Source organism: Erinaceus europaeus, chromosome 5 (assembly GCF_950295315.1).
Source record: "Erinaceus europaeus chromosome 5, mEriEur2.1, whole genome shotgun sequence".
Taxonomy (NCBI): domain Eukaryota; kingdom Metazoa; phylum Chordata; class Mammalia; order Eulipotyphla; family Erinaceidae; genus Erinaceus; species Erinaceus europaeus.
In genome coordinates this window covers 19,042,795-19,058,563 of record NC_080166.1, presented here as the reverse complement: position 1 = coordinate 19,058,563, position 15,769 = coordinate 19,042,795, and the positions used below count along the sequence as shown (strand labels likewise).

Sequence of the window (15,769 nt, the reverse complement as noted above, 5' to 3'; positions counted from 1 at the left end):
TCCTTCTGTTTCTGACTTATTTCACTTAGCATGAATTTTTCAAGGTCCATCCAAGATGGGCTGAAAACGGTGAAGTCACCATTTTTTACAGCTGAGTAGTATTCCATTGTGTATATATACCACAACTTGCTCAGCCACTCATCTGTTGTTGGACACCTGGGTTGCTTCCAGGTTTTGGCTATTACAAATTGTGCTGCCAAAAACATATGTGTACAACCACATAGGACTATTTTTAAGAACAGAAAATAACTTCGTTATTCAATGACCCTTGGACTAAGGCCAATCATTTTCTTTTAAATTTTTTTAATTATCTTTCTTTATTGGATAGAGACAGCCAGAAATCAAGAGAGGAGGAGATAGAGATGGAGAGAGAGATGCCCACAGCCCTGCTTCACCACTCGTGAAGCTTCCCCCTGCTACAGCCGTACTGCAGCCCACCACCCCAGGTAAGGCTCCTGCTGCCCCCCAGCTCTCTGCAAGATTCTGATGGCCCAGCAGGCCAGAGCTGCCTTTTCAAAGGGCTGGGCGTGAAGTCACTTCCGGGGCGGAGCCCCACGCCTAGGGACAGGGCCTGCCAGTGGTGAGTGTGGCGGGTCAGGGCCACAGCCATGCCCAGCACTTGATTCCAGGTGGGCGGGGGTCGTGTTGTTGAGGCGGTCTGGTGTCGGGCTGCACCGCAGAGAAGAGAGCGAACGTCCAGAGCAAAGGGGTACACAAATCTTTATATTAGGATGGGGGGGGAGGTTTGGTTCAGACCACGTGGAGCCAGCCGGCAATGGCCGACCATGGGGGGAGAGCAGGGAGCGAGACCTCAGAGAGGGAGAGCCCAGAGAGAGCGAGGGGAGGGGTGAGGGGGCTTTTTATTGGGCGACAACCAGGGGTGACGTGTAGGGCCAGGACTGGTTGAGAGGGGGCACTCTAGGATTTAGCGGGGCATAGAAAAACCTGGGGGCGGAGCCAGGATTGGTTGAAAGGGGGCACTCTAGGATTTAGCGGGGCATAGAAAAACCTGGGGGCGGAGACTGCATCAGAATAAGTCCTCAGCAACATCTCCTCCTATCCCTTTATATCTAAATGGACACAGTAAAGAAAAATGGAATGGAGCAGGCTTAAATGTTTTAGAGGAATGCCATGCTCAGTTGGGAAGATGTAGGACTTTCTGTGGAGGAGGGAAGGCTTAAATGGCTGCCAACCTTGTGAGATTTATGCGTCCTCCTGTGCTCAGTCGGTAGAGCATGAGACTCTTAATCTCAGGGTCGTGGGTTCGTGCCCCGCGTTGGGCGCCAGATGTTGTTGAGGCGGTCTGGTGTCGGGCTGCACCGCGGAGAAGAGAGCAGACGTCCAGAGCAAAGGGGTACACAAATCTTTATATTAGGATGGGGGGGGAGGTTTGGTTCAGACCACGTGGAGCCAGCCGGCAATGGCCGACCACGGGGGGAGAGCAGGGGGCGAGACCTCAGAGAGGGAGAGCCCAGAGCCCAGAGAGAGCGAGGGGAGGGGTGAGGGGGCTTTTTATTGGGCGACAACCAGGGGTGACGTGTAGGGCCAGGACTGGTTGAAAGGGGGCACTCTAGGATTTAGCAGGGCATAGAAAAACCTGGGGGCGGAGACTGCATCAGAATAAGTCCTCAGCAACAGGGTCGGAGGGGTCAGACTGGGCAGGGAGCAGGCGCTGGCCAGTGGACTGCCGCTCGGGGTCCCTGCAGTGACTGGGGACAGGTCTTCGGCCCCCAGAGTCCTCACTAGCTGGTGGGGTGAAGGCACTCTGGGGCGTGTCTTTCCTGGTCTGCAACAGCACGGGGGCCCCCAGCATCAGCGTTCCTGACCCACTGATGCTCTGGCCCCCTCGCCCTCCCACCTCCTCTCTCATTAATAAATAATAAGAGTAAATTAAAAAAAAAACTTTAGGGAGTCGGGCGGTAGCGCAGAAGGTTAAGCACAGGTGGCGCAAAGCACAAGGACCAGCGTGAGGATCCTGGTTCGAGCCCCTGGCTCCCCACCTGCAGGGGAGTCGCTTCACGGTTGGTGAAGCAGGTCTGCAGGTGTCTATCTTTCTCTCCCCCCGTCTCCCTCTCCTCTCTCCATTTCTCTCTGTCCTATCCAACAACGAAGACATCAATAACAACAACAACTACAACAATAAAACAAGGGCAACAAAAAGGGAAATTAATATTAAAAAAACATTTTTAAAGACTTATTGGGATACAGGTGCTCCTGCTGCTGCCACTCACCCCGCCAGGAGACCAGGCTCAGGTGAAGCTGCTGCTCCCTACCCAGCCCTTCCCTTCCCCACCCCGTGCCCCCCTCACCTGCACCACTGCCCGGGCTCCATACAAGTCACCTGGTAAGGATTCAGGTGCAGAGATTTTTCCCTGGTGCCTGAAGCCCGGACTCCTACCTCTCCCCACAACCCAGGACCAAGCAGCCCTGCCATCCTGCGCAGAGTCCTGGCTGGCGTGCTGTGTAGGAGGAAGGGTTGGGGGGTTCCCACAGCTCCCCTCGTCTACAGTGTCCCCGGGTCGCCCCACCATGCAGGTGGGGGTGGTGGGAATGGACAGACCACCTCTGAGCCACCTCCCTGGCTGTGCTATTTCTTTCCAAGGAACTGGCTTGTCTAGTTAATACTCTAAAGACGACAGACCTCTGGGTTTTTGAAGTCATGTCTCTTGACGTGCATTCTCCGCTGTGGCCACATGGTGGCAACACAGCACCACAAACCCTCGGCAAGGCTTCTCTGCCCATAGGCCCGCCACTCCTTGCTCACTTCATCTCTTCTCTAGGATGCTTGGAGCCAGCTGACTCCTTTTTTTTTTTTTAAGTCTTTTATTTATTTATATTTTTTTAGAGAGATGCATAGAGAGAAAGAGAAACACCAGAGCACTGCTCAGCTCTGGCATATGGTAGTGTGGGGGATCAAACCTGGGACTTAAGAGCCTCAGGCATGAGAGTTTCTTTGCATAACCATTATGCTATCTACCCCTGCCCGACTCCAACATTGTTTTTTTATTTCTTTATTGGGTAATTAATGTTTTACATTCAACAGTAAATACAATAGTTTGTACATGCATAACATTCCCCAGTTCCCCATATAACAATGCAACCCCCACTAGGTCCTCTATCATCCTTTATGGACCTGTATTCTCCCCACCCACCCACCCCAGAGTCTTTTACTTTGGTGCGATACGCCAATTCCATTATTTCAGGTTCTACTTTTGTTTTCTGATCTTGTTTTTTAACTTCTGCCAGAGAGTGAGATCATCCCATATTCATCCTTCTGTTTCTGACTTATTTCACTACTCCAACATTTTTTAAGCCTTCCTTCATTTCAAGAAAATCCAAGAGAACGGCAGGAGGGCCTGCGAGCCTGAGGCTCTGTGCTCACACCCACCCACCCCAGACAGGTGAGCCCACCTGCTCTGCTGCTGTCTGTCTGCAGTGGGGAGCAGCATCTTCAGTAAGAAGAGGGAACTGGGATATACAGGAAGCAGCACTGAGGGGCTGGGGGTTAAACTGGGAGACAAGTCGACAAGTTGAGGGCCCCTCCCTGGCTCTGCTTCTGACATTCAAAGGTGACAGTGATGACCGTGGACAGGGTGCTGCTGGTCCCTGCACCGGCTCCTGAGGTCCTAGGGGGGATCCTTTTTCTGTAGGACTCTGGGTTCTTTTTTTTTTTAAAATAATTATATATATATATATATTTTTCCCTTTTGTAGCCCTTGGTTTTGTCGTTGTTGGATAGGGCAGAGAGAAATGGAGAAGACAGAGGAAGGGGAAAGATAGACACCTGCAGACCTGCTTCACCTGCTTTTTCGTTTTTTCTTTTAAACAGTCACTAGTGATGTAACTGCGACAGTCCTGTCACCCCACCCCCTTCCTATAACCACCAGAGTTCAGCTGAAAGTCTAAGAGACCATTTGGTCACATTTCCTTTTGCACATCCATTGGCTCCAACGACCTAGAACCCACAGGTGAGTGAAACCATCAGCACTGCGTTCACCTCTTTGCTAAGTTCGCTCAGCATCACCACCTCCAGTCCCATCCATTTGGTCCCAACTGTACCCTCGTCTTTTTTAAGTTTCTCAGTGTGACCTGGAGAAAGAATCCACCCAACTTTCTGTCCTGATTTTCAGAGCTGCAAGTCTTTCAACATCAGGGAGGCTTGTACCTTTGTTCGATGGTATCACTGCGTAAGTCCGTCTGCTCTCCCTTCCACTAGAAAAAATGTTTTTGAGAGTCGGGCGGTGGCGCAGTGGGTTAAGCGCACGTGGCACAAAGCACAAGGACCCGCGGAAGGATCCCGGTTCGAGCCCCCGGCTCCCCACCTGCAGGGGAGTCGCTTCCCAGGCGGTGAAGCAGGTCTGCAGGTGTCCGTCTTTCTCTCCCCCTCTGTCTTCCCCTCCTCTCTCCATTTCTCTCTCTCCTATCCAACAACAACATCAATATCAACAATAATAACTACAACAACAATAATTTTTTAAAAAAAGGGCAACAAAAGGGAAAATAAATATTAATTTTTTTAAATTAAAAAAAAAGTTTTGGGGAGCCGGGTGGTGGCACACTTGATTGAGCACACGTTACAGTGCACAAAGATCTGAGTTCGAGCCCCCGGTCCCCACCTGCGGGGGGAGTGGGGGAAGCTTTAAAAGTGGTGAAGCAGGGCTGCAGGTGTCTCTCTTCCGATCACCCCCTTCTCTCTTGATTCCTGCTTATCTCTATCAAATAAATAAAGATTGGGGGTGAGGGATTTAAATGTATGTGGTCTGATCCAAAGTCAGACCAGGAATCGAAACTCAAAGTCAGTTCTACAAATTTCTAATTCTTTGAAAAGAACGTTTAGGGAAAAAAAAAAAAAAAAAAAAAGACGGTTTGTCCCCGCGTTTTAATAAGAAAGGAAAATAAAGTGATAAAGTGGTAGGAAAAAGACAGCATGCTTTTCAAGTCTGAGGCCCTGAGTTCAATTCCTGGCAAATGACAATAATAATAACAGTGATAATCATAACGCAGAGAAGCAAGGTCCAACTTCTGGAAGAATGCAGGTGATCTTCCCCCTCCCAGCAGCATAAACACCCCATTCTGGAAGGGGAAATAGTGATCTGTCCAAGGGGCTCCCCCGCAAACAGCACAGACCGGGGGGGCTCTGAGGCCGGGAAGTCAAATGGGGGCTGTCAGGGCAAGTCGCACACGGGGAGCCCAAGGCGCCCGAAGGGCAGCAGCCGCAGGTCACACGCCCTCGCGGGCCAGGACACCCCGATCCCGGGACACCGGGTGGCCCCGAGGGGCGAGGGCAGCTGCACCCCCGAAGCCCGACCCCGGATCCCAGTCGCAGTCGGCGGCCCCCGCCCGCCGCCCTTTCTAAGCGCACGGACCGCGCAGGGGCGTCCCCACGCCGGCTCCGCTGACTTCCCGCTCCCGCCATCGCGAGACTTCCGTAGTCACACCGGAAATGGACTCTACCATCTTCCTGGAGCCGGGGTGGGAAGGGGGAAAATAATGCTCTGAATCCACACTTTTGCCCAACTCCTCAGAAACGCACAACCATGCGGCATCGTGAAGTAACTCAACTTGATTTACTTCTCGCAGGTGGCTTAGAAACGTTTCCATCCTTTCGAAGAGTCCCCCCCCAGGTCGCCCGGACCATAGACGTGTCCGTAGGCGGTGGCTTCTAGAAGGTACGGTTGGGGCGTTCAATAAGTCCCGGGGCGCAAAATAAGTCCCGGCGTCCGGCTCTGCGCCTGCGCGCGGGTTGGCGTCTTCTCGCGAGAGGTGGGCGTGGCCACGCTTCCGCGGGCGTCGGAGCCGGTTGCGGGCAAGGAGTGGCAGCGCCATGGCGTCTGTGGGGACCCTCGCCTTCGATGAATATGGGCGTCCTTTCCTCATCATCAAGGATCAGGACCGCAAGTCCCGCCTCATGGGACTGGAAGCCCTCAAGGTATCGGGGGCCGCGAGCGTGGCGGAGGGGGCCCGCGGCTCCGAGCCGGCGCTCACCGCCCGGCCACGTGCTTCCCCGGAAAGCGGGGTCCGAGGCCCGCGGGGGACGGGCGGGAAAGGCGTCGGGCCACCGGGGACTCGTGGGGGGGCTCCCCGCTCCCCGCTTATTACTATGGGGGCTCTGAAGCAGGCGGCCCTGCTCTCCAGGGGGAGACGGAAGAGCGGAGAGCGGGCCCCCCTGTGCAGGGGGCGGGGGCTCGAACCCCGGGCCGCGGGGTCAGGCGGCGGGGGAGGAGGAGGAGGAGGGACGGCGCTTCCTGCTGAATTGCCTCTCCCGTCCTTGGTAGGACAGACACTGCGAGGGGACAGACAGAACTCTGCCGCTACAGGGGGGCCGGGGACTCGAACCCCGGGCCTGGTGACGTGTGTGTATGTCTGTCCCCCCGTCCTCAGCCGGGGCTGCCCAGCATCGCGGGAAGGACAGACGGAGCCTTTCCGAGGGCGGCCGGTGCCTGTCTCCCTTCTCTCTGTGCCTGGCTGTGTCTATCCGGCAAATCAAAACAAAGTCCGGGAAGAAAAAGAGAGAGGGGCCCGGGGGTAGCGCAGCGGGTGAAGCGCAGGGAGGGACCGGCCTGAGGATCCGGGTTCGAGCCCCCGGGGAGTCGCTCCTCAGGCGGTGAAGCAGGTCTGCAGGTGTCTGTCTTTCTCTCCCCCTCTCTGCCCTCCCCTTCTCTCTCCGTCTCTCTGTCCTATCCAACAACGATGACAACCACAACAACTAGGTTCTGCAAAGAGACTGTCGTGCCTGAGGCTCCAGTGCGAGAAGTGCTTTCTGTCAGTCCGTCTGTCCGTCCGTCTCTGTCTCTGCGTCTCTCTCAAAAATAAAGTTATTAAAGAAACTAGGGCAACAGAATGGGGGGGGGGAATGGTCTCCGGGAGCAGTGGGTTCGTAGCGCAGGCACCGAGCCCCAGCAATAACCCGGGAGGCAAAAAATAAACATATACGGTCGCCAAGAGCAGGGTGGGCGGCGGGGGAGCCCTGCCGGCTGGGCACCTGAGTCCCTGCTTGAGCGCACAGTCAGGTGCCAGAGGACCCGGGTTCAGGTTCAAGCCCCCCGTCCCCACCGGCAGGGGAGAGGCTTCATGAGCGGCGGGGACCCGGGTGTCTCCTTCCTCTCCCGCCACCGCCAAGACAGGGGCGTTTTTAGAAGTGGGGTCTGGGGAGGGAAAGTGGCCCTGGGTCACGCCCGCCCTCTGCTTGGCCCATGGAAGCCCCCTGCCCGAGGCCTCTGCCCAGCAGGGGGGGGTCCTCTGGGAGCTGGCGGTCAGGGGCTGCTAGACCCTGGTTTCCTCAACTGACCCGGGCTCTGGGCAGGATGACGCTTTGGCGTGTGTCTGGGGGGGGGGGGTGCCTCCACCACCGGCAGCCTGGCACCCACCATCTGCACCGAGTCTCGGGTTCGGGGCGCCCTACACTTGGTGCCTGGCTGTGTCCCGAAGGACTCGCCACATAGGGGCCTGGCACGGCCCGCATCACCTGCTCGCTCCCTCTGGTGACAGGGGGCCTTGAGCATCCGGCTGGCGGCTCCCGTAACCGGAGTGTTTGTTTTTGTCTCTCGTTTCCTCCAGTCACACATCATGGCAGCCAAGGCTGTGGCCAACACGATGAGATCGTCTCTGGGACCAAATGGTAAGAATCCCTCGTTCTGTGTTTCTGTGACGGCCGTGAGAAGTCCTTCAACCCTGTTACAGAAAGGGGGGGGCTATCCCCTCGGAGGGCTCGTGTCGCTGCTGCGTGTGGTTGCAGTTTTGCTCTCGCTGTTGAGTCTCACCCCTGTCCGGCCTGGGAGACAGCTCGCTGGTAGAGCACAGGCCTTGCTCGGTGTGACCCAGCACCCATGGGGGCACCGGGAGCAGCCCCAGAGGAGCAGCGGGGTCAAGACAGCCCTGACGGCCCTGAGACCCTGCGCAGAGTGCATCTTGTGCCCATTCTCGTATCGCGCTCGACTCCCTGGCTGGAACGGGGGTGGGAAGCCTCCCCTCCGGCGTGGCTCCGGCTGCATGGTGGTTTCCCTCGGCCAAAAGCCGTGGTGAGCGCCGGCCGCTGTCTCTAGGGCTTGACAAGATGATGGTGGACAAGGACGGTGACGTGACGGTGACGAACGACGGCGCCACCATCCTGAGCATGATGGACGTGGACCACCAGATTGCCAAGCTGATGGTGGAGCTGTCCAAGTCTCAGGACGACGAGATCGGAGACGGGACCACGGGTGTGGTTGGTGAGCCGGGGGGGGGGGGGGGGGGGGGTAGAGCCGCAGCGAGGGACACACACACCGAGCTCCCCTGGTCACGCCCCACTCTGCCCCGTCCCGTGGGGACCCAGGTCCAGGCCCAGCCTGCTGCGGCAAAGGGGGCTTTGCTGCCCCATCTCTCTCTGCGCCTCTTTCCTTGTCTTGAAAATGACCACAGGGACACGGGGCAAAGTGAGTGGCCAGTGTCCTCTAGACAGCCACCTGGTCTGTGGCGACACCTAGAGAGACCAGCCCCACCATCAGCCAGCACCGGGCTGGGCTCGGTAAATAAGTTGGTGTGAGATGGGGGGGGCCCTGCGGCTTGGTGCTGGAAGTCGCCTGCTCCGGCTCCCCGCCCCCAACCCCGGAAGTCACATGCCCTGAGCCACGGACCTCTCCCTCCCAGTCCTGGCGGGCGCCCTGCTGGAGGAGGCGGAGCAGCTGCTAGACCGAGGCATCCACCCCATCCGCATCGCTGACGGCTACGAGCAGGCCGCCCGAATCGCCATCGACCACCTGGACCAAATCAGCGACAGCGTCCTGGTGGATGAGCGCGACACCGAGCCCCTGGTGCAGACCGCAAAGACCACACTGGGCTCCAAGGTGTACGTCTCCGCTGGGGGTCGGGGTTGGGGGGTGGCCCTTGGCATCTGTCAGGCACTGTCGGCCTATGACTCAGCAGAAGTAGCCAGAAAAGCTGTGACTCTTAACTTTTTATTCCCTTTTTTTGCCCTTGTTTTTATTGTTACTGAGCCCTTGTTTTTTTTTTTTTTTTTTTTTTTTTTTATTTAAGAAAGGATTAACAAAACCATAGGGTAGGAGGGGTACAACCCCACACAATTCCCACCGCCCAATCTCCATATCCCACCCCCTCCCCCGATAGCTTTCCCATTCTCTATCCCTCTGGGAGCATGGACCCAGGGTCATTGTGGGTTGCAGAAGGTGGAAGGTCTGGCTTCTGTAATTGCTTCCCCGCTGAACATGGGCGTTGACTCGTCGGTCCATACTCCCAGTCTGTCTCTCTCTTTCCCTAGTAGGGTGGGTCTCTGGGGAAGCTGAGCTCCAGGACACATTGGTGGGGTACTTGTTTTTATTGTAACCGATGCCATTGTTGTTGGATAGGACAGAGAGAAATGGAGAGAGGGGGAGAGAAAGACAGACACCTGCAGACCTGCTTCACCACTTGTGAAGCGACTCCCCTGAAGGGGGGGAGCCAGGGACTCGAACCAGGATCCTTAGGCCGGTTCTTGGCGCTTTGTGCCACATGCGCTTAACCCACTGCGCTACAGCCTGACCCCAAACTCTGATGTTTTGTTTACTAACTAGACGAGAAGCTGAGAGGGAAGAGAGAGAGAGAGCACTGCTTCAGTGCTCGTGAAGCTTCTGCCCTGTGGGTGAGGACTTGGAGCTTGCTTCAACCCAGGCCTTTGTGCACTGCCAGGTCCTGGGCCCCAGAGACAGCAGAGTTGGGGGGCGTTGCTGTGGTGTCTCATTTAATATGGTCCAGAGGCCTGAACCCTGAGGCGTTTATGGTGCTTACCTAAGATTCGCTGGCTTTGAAAGGAGGAGATTTCTAGATTCTTGGTGTGTGGCGTAGCACTGAAGCGCAGTGCGCGGTGCTTTGGAGCGCTGTGTCCCCACGCCCATGTCGGGCTCCGTCGCAGGGCGGCTCTGCCCAGCTGGGAGTGCACGAGTCCAGTGGGGCTGCCGGGCCTGTCTCCCCGGGCTCTGCACCTCGTGAGAGGTGGCCCGTAGCTCTCCAGTGAGGTCTGGCTGTCCTCAGGGCAAGTCCGGGTTCTGTCCAAGTCACTGGTCTCTGGAGCATATCCACGGTGGCGGCGGCTCCTGATTTCCCGGCGGAGGTTGTAGCGGAAGCAGAGCTCCCGTCCCCGCCCTGAATGGGCCTGGGCGTGGTGTGTCCCACAGGGTCAACAGCTGCCACCGGCTCATGGCGGAGATCGCGGTGAACGCGGTGCTGACGGTGGCCGACATGCAGCGCAGGGACGTGGACTTCGAGCTCATCAAGGTGGAGGGCAAGGTGGGCGGGCGCCTGGAGGACACCACGCTCATCAAGGGCGTGATCGTGGACAAGGACTTCAGCCACCCGCAGATGCCCAAGGTGAGTCCCGGGCCTCGGCCGCCGCGTGGCTCCTGGGCTCCCGCCCCCCCCCCCCCGCCCCCCCGCCGACCTCCGTCCCGTTCTGTCCTGTCCCCGCAGCAAGTGGAGAACGCCAAGATTGCCATTCTCACCTGTCCCTTCGAGCCGCCAAAACCAAAGACAAAGCACAAGCTGGACGTCACCTCTGTGGAAGACTACAAGGCCCTCCAGAGATACGAGAAGGAGAAGTTTGAGGAGATGATCAGGCAGGTGGGTCTCCTACTGGGACTCGCCCTCAGGATGCGCTGCTCCGGCCCACGGGGAGTGAGTCTGGGTGCTGACCGTCCGGGGTTGTGCCGGGGCCCACGGCTGACAGCAGCATCACGCACAGTGAGGAAGGGCATCGGGCAGGGGCGCGGCGCCTCTGCCTGTCCTCTCGGCTCAGCCCCTTCCCAGATGAGTCCCGGCTGCCCCAGGTGAAAGAGGTGCAGCCCCTGGGCTGTGATGGCAGAATCACTTCACACAGTGGGCAGCTTTGCCCTGCGCGTCACAGGTTCGAGCCCTGTCCCCGGCTGCGTTGGAGAACGTTTCGCGTTGTGGTCTAGCTGGGTGTTGTCTCTCTCTCGCCCTTCCCACCTCTCTTGTCTCTGAGAGCCAGCCATACTGGTGCGAGCAGGGCCGGTGGCATCAGTGCCACAGGCTCGGCGGTGCCCAGAGAGCCTGGTGTCGACGGGCTGCTCTTCCTTCAGATCAAAGACACGGGCGCCAACCTCGCCATCTGCCAGTGGGGCTTTGACGACGAGGCCAACCACCTACTGCTGCAGAACAGTCTGCCGGCCGTGCGCTGGGTGGGCGGCCCCGAGATCGAGGTGAGGCTGGGGTGTGTCTGGCAGCCGGGGGCGGGTGACGGGGGTGCCTGGCCCGTCTCAGCATCTTCCCACCATCTCCCCAGCTGATCGCCATCGCCACGGGGGGCCGCATCGTGCCCCGCTTCTCCGAGCTGACGGCCGAGAAGCTGGGCTTCGCGGGGCTGGTGAAGGAGATCTCCTTCGGGACCACCAAGGACAAAATGCTGGTGATCGAGCAGTGCAAGAACTCGCGGGCCGTCACCATCTTCATCAGGGGCGGCAACAAGATGGTGAGGGCGGGAGGGGAGCCTGTGCACGGGAGTCCTTCCTCGGGGGAGAGGCGGGCACCCCGGCTGAGGCAGAGCTGTCTGTCCCCCAGATCATCGAGGAGGCCAAGCGGTCCCTGCATGACGCGCTTTGCGTCATCCGCAACCTCATCCGGGACAACCGCGTGGTGTACGGCGGGGGCGCTGCCGAGATCTCCTGCGCGCTGGCCGTGGGCCAGGCGGCCGATAAGGTAGGGAGACCGGGGCCCTGGTGCCCAGGCCCTGACCCGTCCACTCGCTGCTCAGGATGGGAAAGTCCTAGCCGAGCGGACGTGGATGCAGAGTGACGGGCAGTGAGAGCCACTGTGGGCCCGGAGGTCTCCCCTTGGGCTCACTTGCCCTCCCGCCCCCAGTGTCCCACCCTGGAGCAATACGCCATGCGGGCCTTCGCCGACGCTCTGGAGGTCATCCCCATGGCCCTGTCAGAGAACAGCGGCATGAACCCCATCCAGACCATGACAGCAGTGCGCGCCCGCCAGGTCAAGGAGAACAACCCCGCGCTGGGCATCGACTGTCTACACCAGGGCACCAACGGTGAGCTGCCCGGGCAGATGGGCGGGTGCGCCCACTAGGGCCGCCGGGCTTGTTGCTAGCTGGGGCTCGTGCCGGCACTACGAATCCACTCCCGGTGGTCTCCCCCCACCACCACCACCCCCTTTTTAACGGTTTCTGTTTTACTTGAAAGGACAGGAAGCTTGAAGGGAGGAGGTAGAGAGCCGGGCTCTACATGCCTGGCCCCATAGCAGTTGTTTGGGTTTTAACATTTGTTTTCTGAGAGAGGAGAGCCCTGTCGGCTCGATGGTGGTGGCGCTGGGGCTGAACCTCAGGCCTGAAGGTTTTCTGCAGAACTGTCACATGGCCTCCCCAGCCCAGCATGGTTGCTCTGAGTAGGTGACTTCATACAGCCTGCGAATGGCGCTGGGACACTGAGGTGACCCCTGATGAGCGTGACAGACAAGCTGCAGGCGTCCAGCACCGAGTTTGACGACATGAATGTGTTCGCACCGAACGTGACTTTGGGGACTGTTCCCACTGTTCGGTCTTGTTTTGCAGCTGTCTGTCATTGTGGTGGCCCCACAGGGGCAGGCTGTGTTTCCTTCTGCTTACAAGTCTAGCTGGGCTGGATTTCTGCCCTGCTTACACCCCAGTACTGAGTCTTGAGATTCGCTTGCATTTCAGGTTCACTAAGTGGCGGTGATGGACGCCGACAGGTGTCGCCCTTCCGCTTGGCCCCGGCCTTGTCGTCTTGAGGGTGGTGTGCTGTGCCCCCAGAGCCCCTGGGCAGTGCCACCCTGAAGCCCCTCTGGGTGTGTCAGCATCTTAAGTGTGTGTGCTTGGTGTTTGCAGACATGAAGCAGCAGCACGTCATAGAAACCCTGATCGGCAAGAAGCAGCAGATCTCCCTGGCCACACAGATGGTCCGGATGATTCTGAAGATCGACGACATCCGCAAGCCCGGGGAGTCTGAGGAGTGAGGAGGCAGCAGTGGCGCGTGGGACCCTAGCTATTTATTACCGCGGCCTTGCCAGACAGTAGGTGTTGTGCTAATAAACTCGGTTCTTTGTTCACCACGGTCTCCCTGGCTCTGCACCCGCCATGTGACCATAGGAGCGCCGCCTCACACTTTGTGTCACTGTAGTCGCTCGTCTTCGCCACGTTTCAGAGCACGGCAGTCAGCGCCCTCACTGAAGCGGTTTGAGCTGCTTGTCAGTTTATTTGAGCGCTCGGGAGTCGGGGCTTGATCCTACAGAATGTGATGATGCCCGACCAGACTGGACTTTGGGTCCCTGGCTAACGTTAGCACCAGTCTGGTGTGGCCTCACGGGTACAAGGGCAGTGGACACTCTCCTGCCCCAGTTGGGGGGGGGTGTCGAACCCCGGGTGGGTGCAAAGGGAACGTGGGGAGAAGGGACAGGCTCCCAGGTAGCCCTCGGTGGTGGGTGGGCCTAGGTTCTCACCATTCCTCCAGCCACAGGGACAGTGACAGTCTCCCCGGGGACCACCTGCCGCCTGCCTCCCACCCACTGTGCGTTCTCCCCCCCCTTAGCTGTTGGGTTTCCAGACCAGAGCGGTGCCCCCTGCCACTGTGGGGGAGGGCTTGTAGGAAGGCCAGTCAGACCCCATTTAGGTGCACATTTGGGGGGCGGGTGGTGGTGCACCCAGCTAAGCACACATTGTACTAAGCACAAGGTTCAAGTCCCCACTCCCTGCCTCCAAGGGGGACAATTCTCCCCTCCTCTCAGGTCTCTGTCCTACCCAATCAAATGGAAGGGGAAAGCAAGGAAAGATGGCCGCCAGGAGCAGTGAATTCAAAGTGCTGGCACCACCCGGCGGTGACCCTGGAGGAAAAAGTGAAAAATAGACTAAAAAAGGAAGGTGCATGTTGATGAAAGAATCAGCATCACTGTGACACCAGACCTGGGTGCTGTGGCCACCACTGAGCCCCTCTGGCAGGAGCCTCCTGCCTACTGGGCTTATGTTGCAGGTTTTAGCGCAGTGTGTCGTCCTGGACACGGCCTCTTAACCTGCTGGCCACTGTGTCCTCTGCACGAGTGCACGTTGTCACTCAAGCCTGAGGAAGTGGACTGTTTGCAGAGCCCGCCCCTGAGCGAGCAGACGACCTGCTGTCCATTTCCTGACACGGGTCTGACAAGTGACAGTGCCTACTTTCAGGAACCGGGAGAGCTTAACGGCTGGACAGGACTTGATCCCTGAGGGCCCCAGATGCCGGGGTGCAGTTCCCAGCACCATCCTGAGTGGCTCGAGCTGACCAGCAGCCTGGAGGGACTGTGCGCCCACCTCTGCCCCCAGGAGCTCTGCAGTTGGGAAGCAGCAGCCTAGCCGTCCAGAGAACTGGGTTCTCCAACCTGGGGGGTTGCTGCCCTCCGGGTCATCTGGCTGGGACTGGACACTGACCCCAATTCCACTGACCCTCAGGGAATCTTCTGGCGTCCTGGGAGTGAGTCCTGAGCCCAAGACCAGGAGCCCAGGGAGAAGAGGCAACCCCGAGGGCTGCCTTTCTCTCCCTGGTGTCGGTGAGGGGTGGGTGTGGGAAAGACGGCTGTTTTCACTGAGCCCCGGTACTTGGTGGTGGTGGTGGTGGTGATTTTCCATAAAAACCCCCAAGTGGGGAGTCGGGCGGTAGTGCAGCGGTTTAAGCGCATGTGGCGCAAAGCACAAGGACCAGCATAAAGATCCTGGTTCGAGCCCCTGGCTCCCCACCTGCAGGGGACGGTGAAGCAGGTCTGTAGGTGTCTGTCTTTCTCTCCTCTCTGTCTTCTCTCTCCATTTCTCTCTGTCCTATCCAACAACAACAGCATCAATAACTACAACAACAATAAACAAGGCAACAAAAGGGAAAATAAAAACGAAAATTTAAAAAAAGTAGAATGCAATCATTAAAAAAAAACAAATTCCATGCATAAGGACCCAGGTTCAAACTTCTGGTCCCTGCCTGCAGTGGGGGAAGCTTCACAAACAATGAAATTGGTCTGCAGGTATCTCTCCCTCTCAATTTCTCTTGTCTCTAGTAAAGAAATCAATTAAAGGAACTACCTATTTCAGAAGCTGGAGAGCACACCAGGCCACCAGCTGAAAGATTGCTATTGTATTTTTTTATTCCTTTATTTATTTTTGGATAGAGATTGAGAAAAATGGAGAGAGGAGGAACTAATAGAGAAGGAGAAAGTGGTGGGCTGGGAGGTGGTGCAGTGGATAAAGCATTGGACTCTCAAGCATGAGGTCCTGAGTTCAATCCCCAGCAGCACATGTACTAGAGTGATGTCTGGTTCTTTCCCCTTAACCTTTCTCATGAATAAATGAACTCTTAAGAAAGAGGGGGCCAGGCAGTGGCGTACCTGGTTGAGCACACGTGTCAGTGCACAAGGACACCGGTTCAAGTCCCAGGTCCCCACCTGCAGAGGAGGGAAAGTTTGACGAGTGGTGAAGCAGTGCTGCAGGTGTCTCTCTGTCTCTCTCCCTATCACCCCGCTCCCTCTTGATTTCTGGCTGTCTCTATCCAATAAATAAAGAAAATACAAAAAAAAAATTTTTTTTTAAAGAAAGAAAAAAATAAAAGGAGTGGTCCAGGAGGTGGCACAGTGATAAAGCTTTGGACTCTCAAGCATGAGGTCCCCAGTTCGATCCCCGCCAGTACATGTGCCAGAGTGATGTCTGGTTCTTTCTCCTCCTATCTTTCTCATTAAAAAAAAAAAAGAAAAAGTAACACCTGCAACCCTGCTTGACCACCCATGAAACTTCTTCCCCTAAGGACTCGAA

At 57.3% G+C, this 15,769-nt stretch overlaps 1 protein-coding gene across 1 annotated transcript; it reads left to right on the top strand.

The window, feature by feature from the left end:
* Nucleotides 1–5,769: 5,769 nt before the first annotated feature.
* Nucleotides 5,770–13,059, top strand: CCT5 (chaperonin containing TCP1 subunit 5). Its single transcript, XM_007524314.3, has 11 exons — nt 5,770–5,929; nt 7,558–7,618; nt 8,043–8,207; nt 8,626–8,824; nt 10,146–10,338; nt 10,438–10,587; nt 11,067–11,186; nt 11,270–11,455; nt 11,545–11,682; nt 11,845–12,025; nt 12,839–13,059. The coding sequence occupies exons 1-11, from the start codon at nt 5,825–5,827 to the stop codon at nt 12,964–12,966; spliced, it is 1,626 nt and encodes a 541-aa protein (XP_007524376.1). The 5' UTR covers nt 5,770–5,824; the 3' UTR covers nt 12,967–13,059.
* The last annotated feature ends 2,710 nt before the right edge of the window (nt 13,060–15,769 follow it).

Coding starts and splice junctions, on each gene's coding strand:
- CCT5 (XM_007524314.3), top strand. CDS start 5,825: ATGGCGTCTGTGGGGACCCTCGCCTTCGATGAATATGGGCGTCCTTTC. Junction 5,930..7,557: donor TGGGACTGGAAGCCCTCAAG/GTATCGGGGGCC, acceptor CGTTTCCTCCAG/TCACACATCATGGCAGCCAA. Junction 8,825..10,145: donor ACCACACTGGGCTCCAAGGT/GTACGTCTCCGC, acceptor TGTGTCCCACAG/GGTCAACAGCTGCCACCGGC.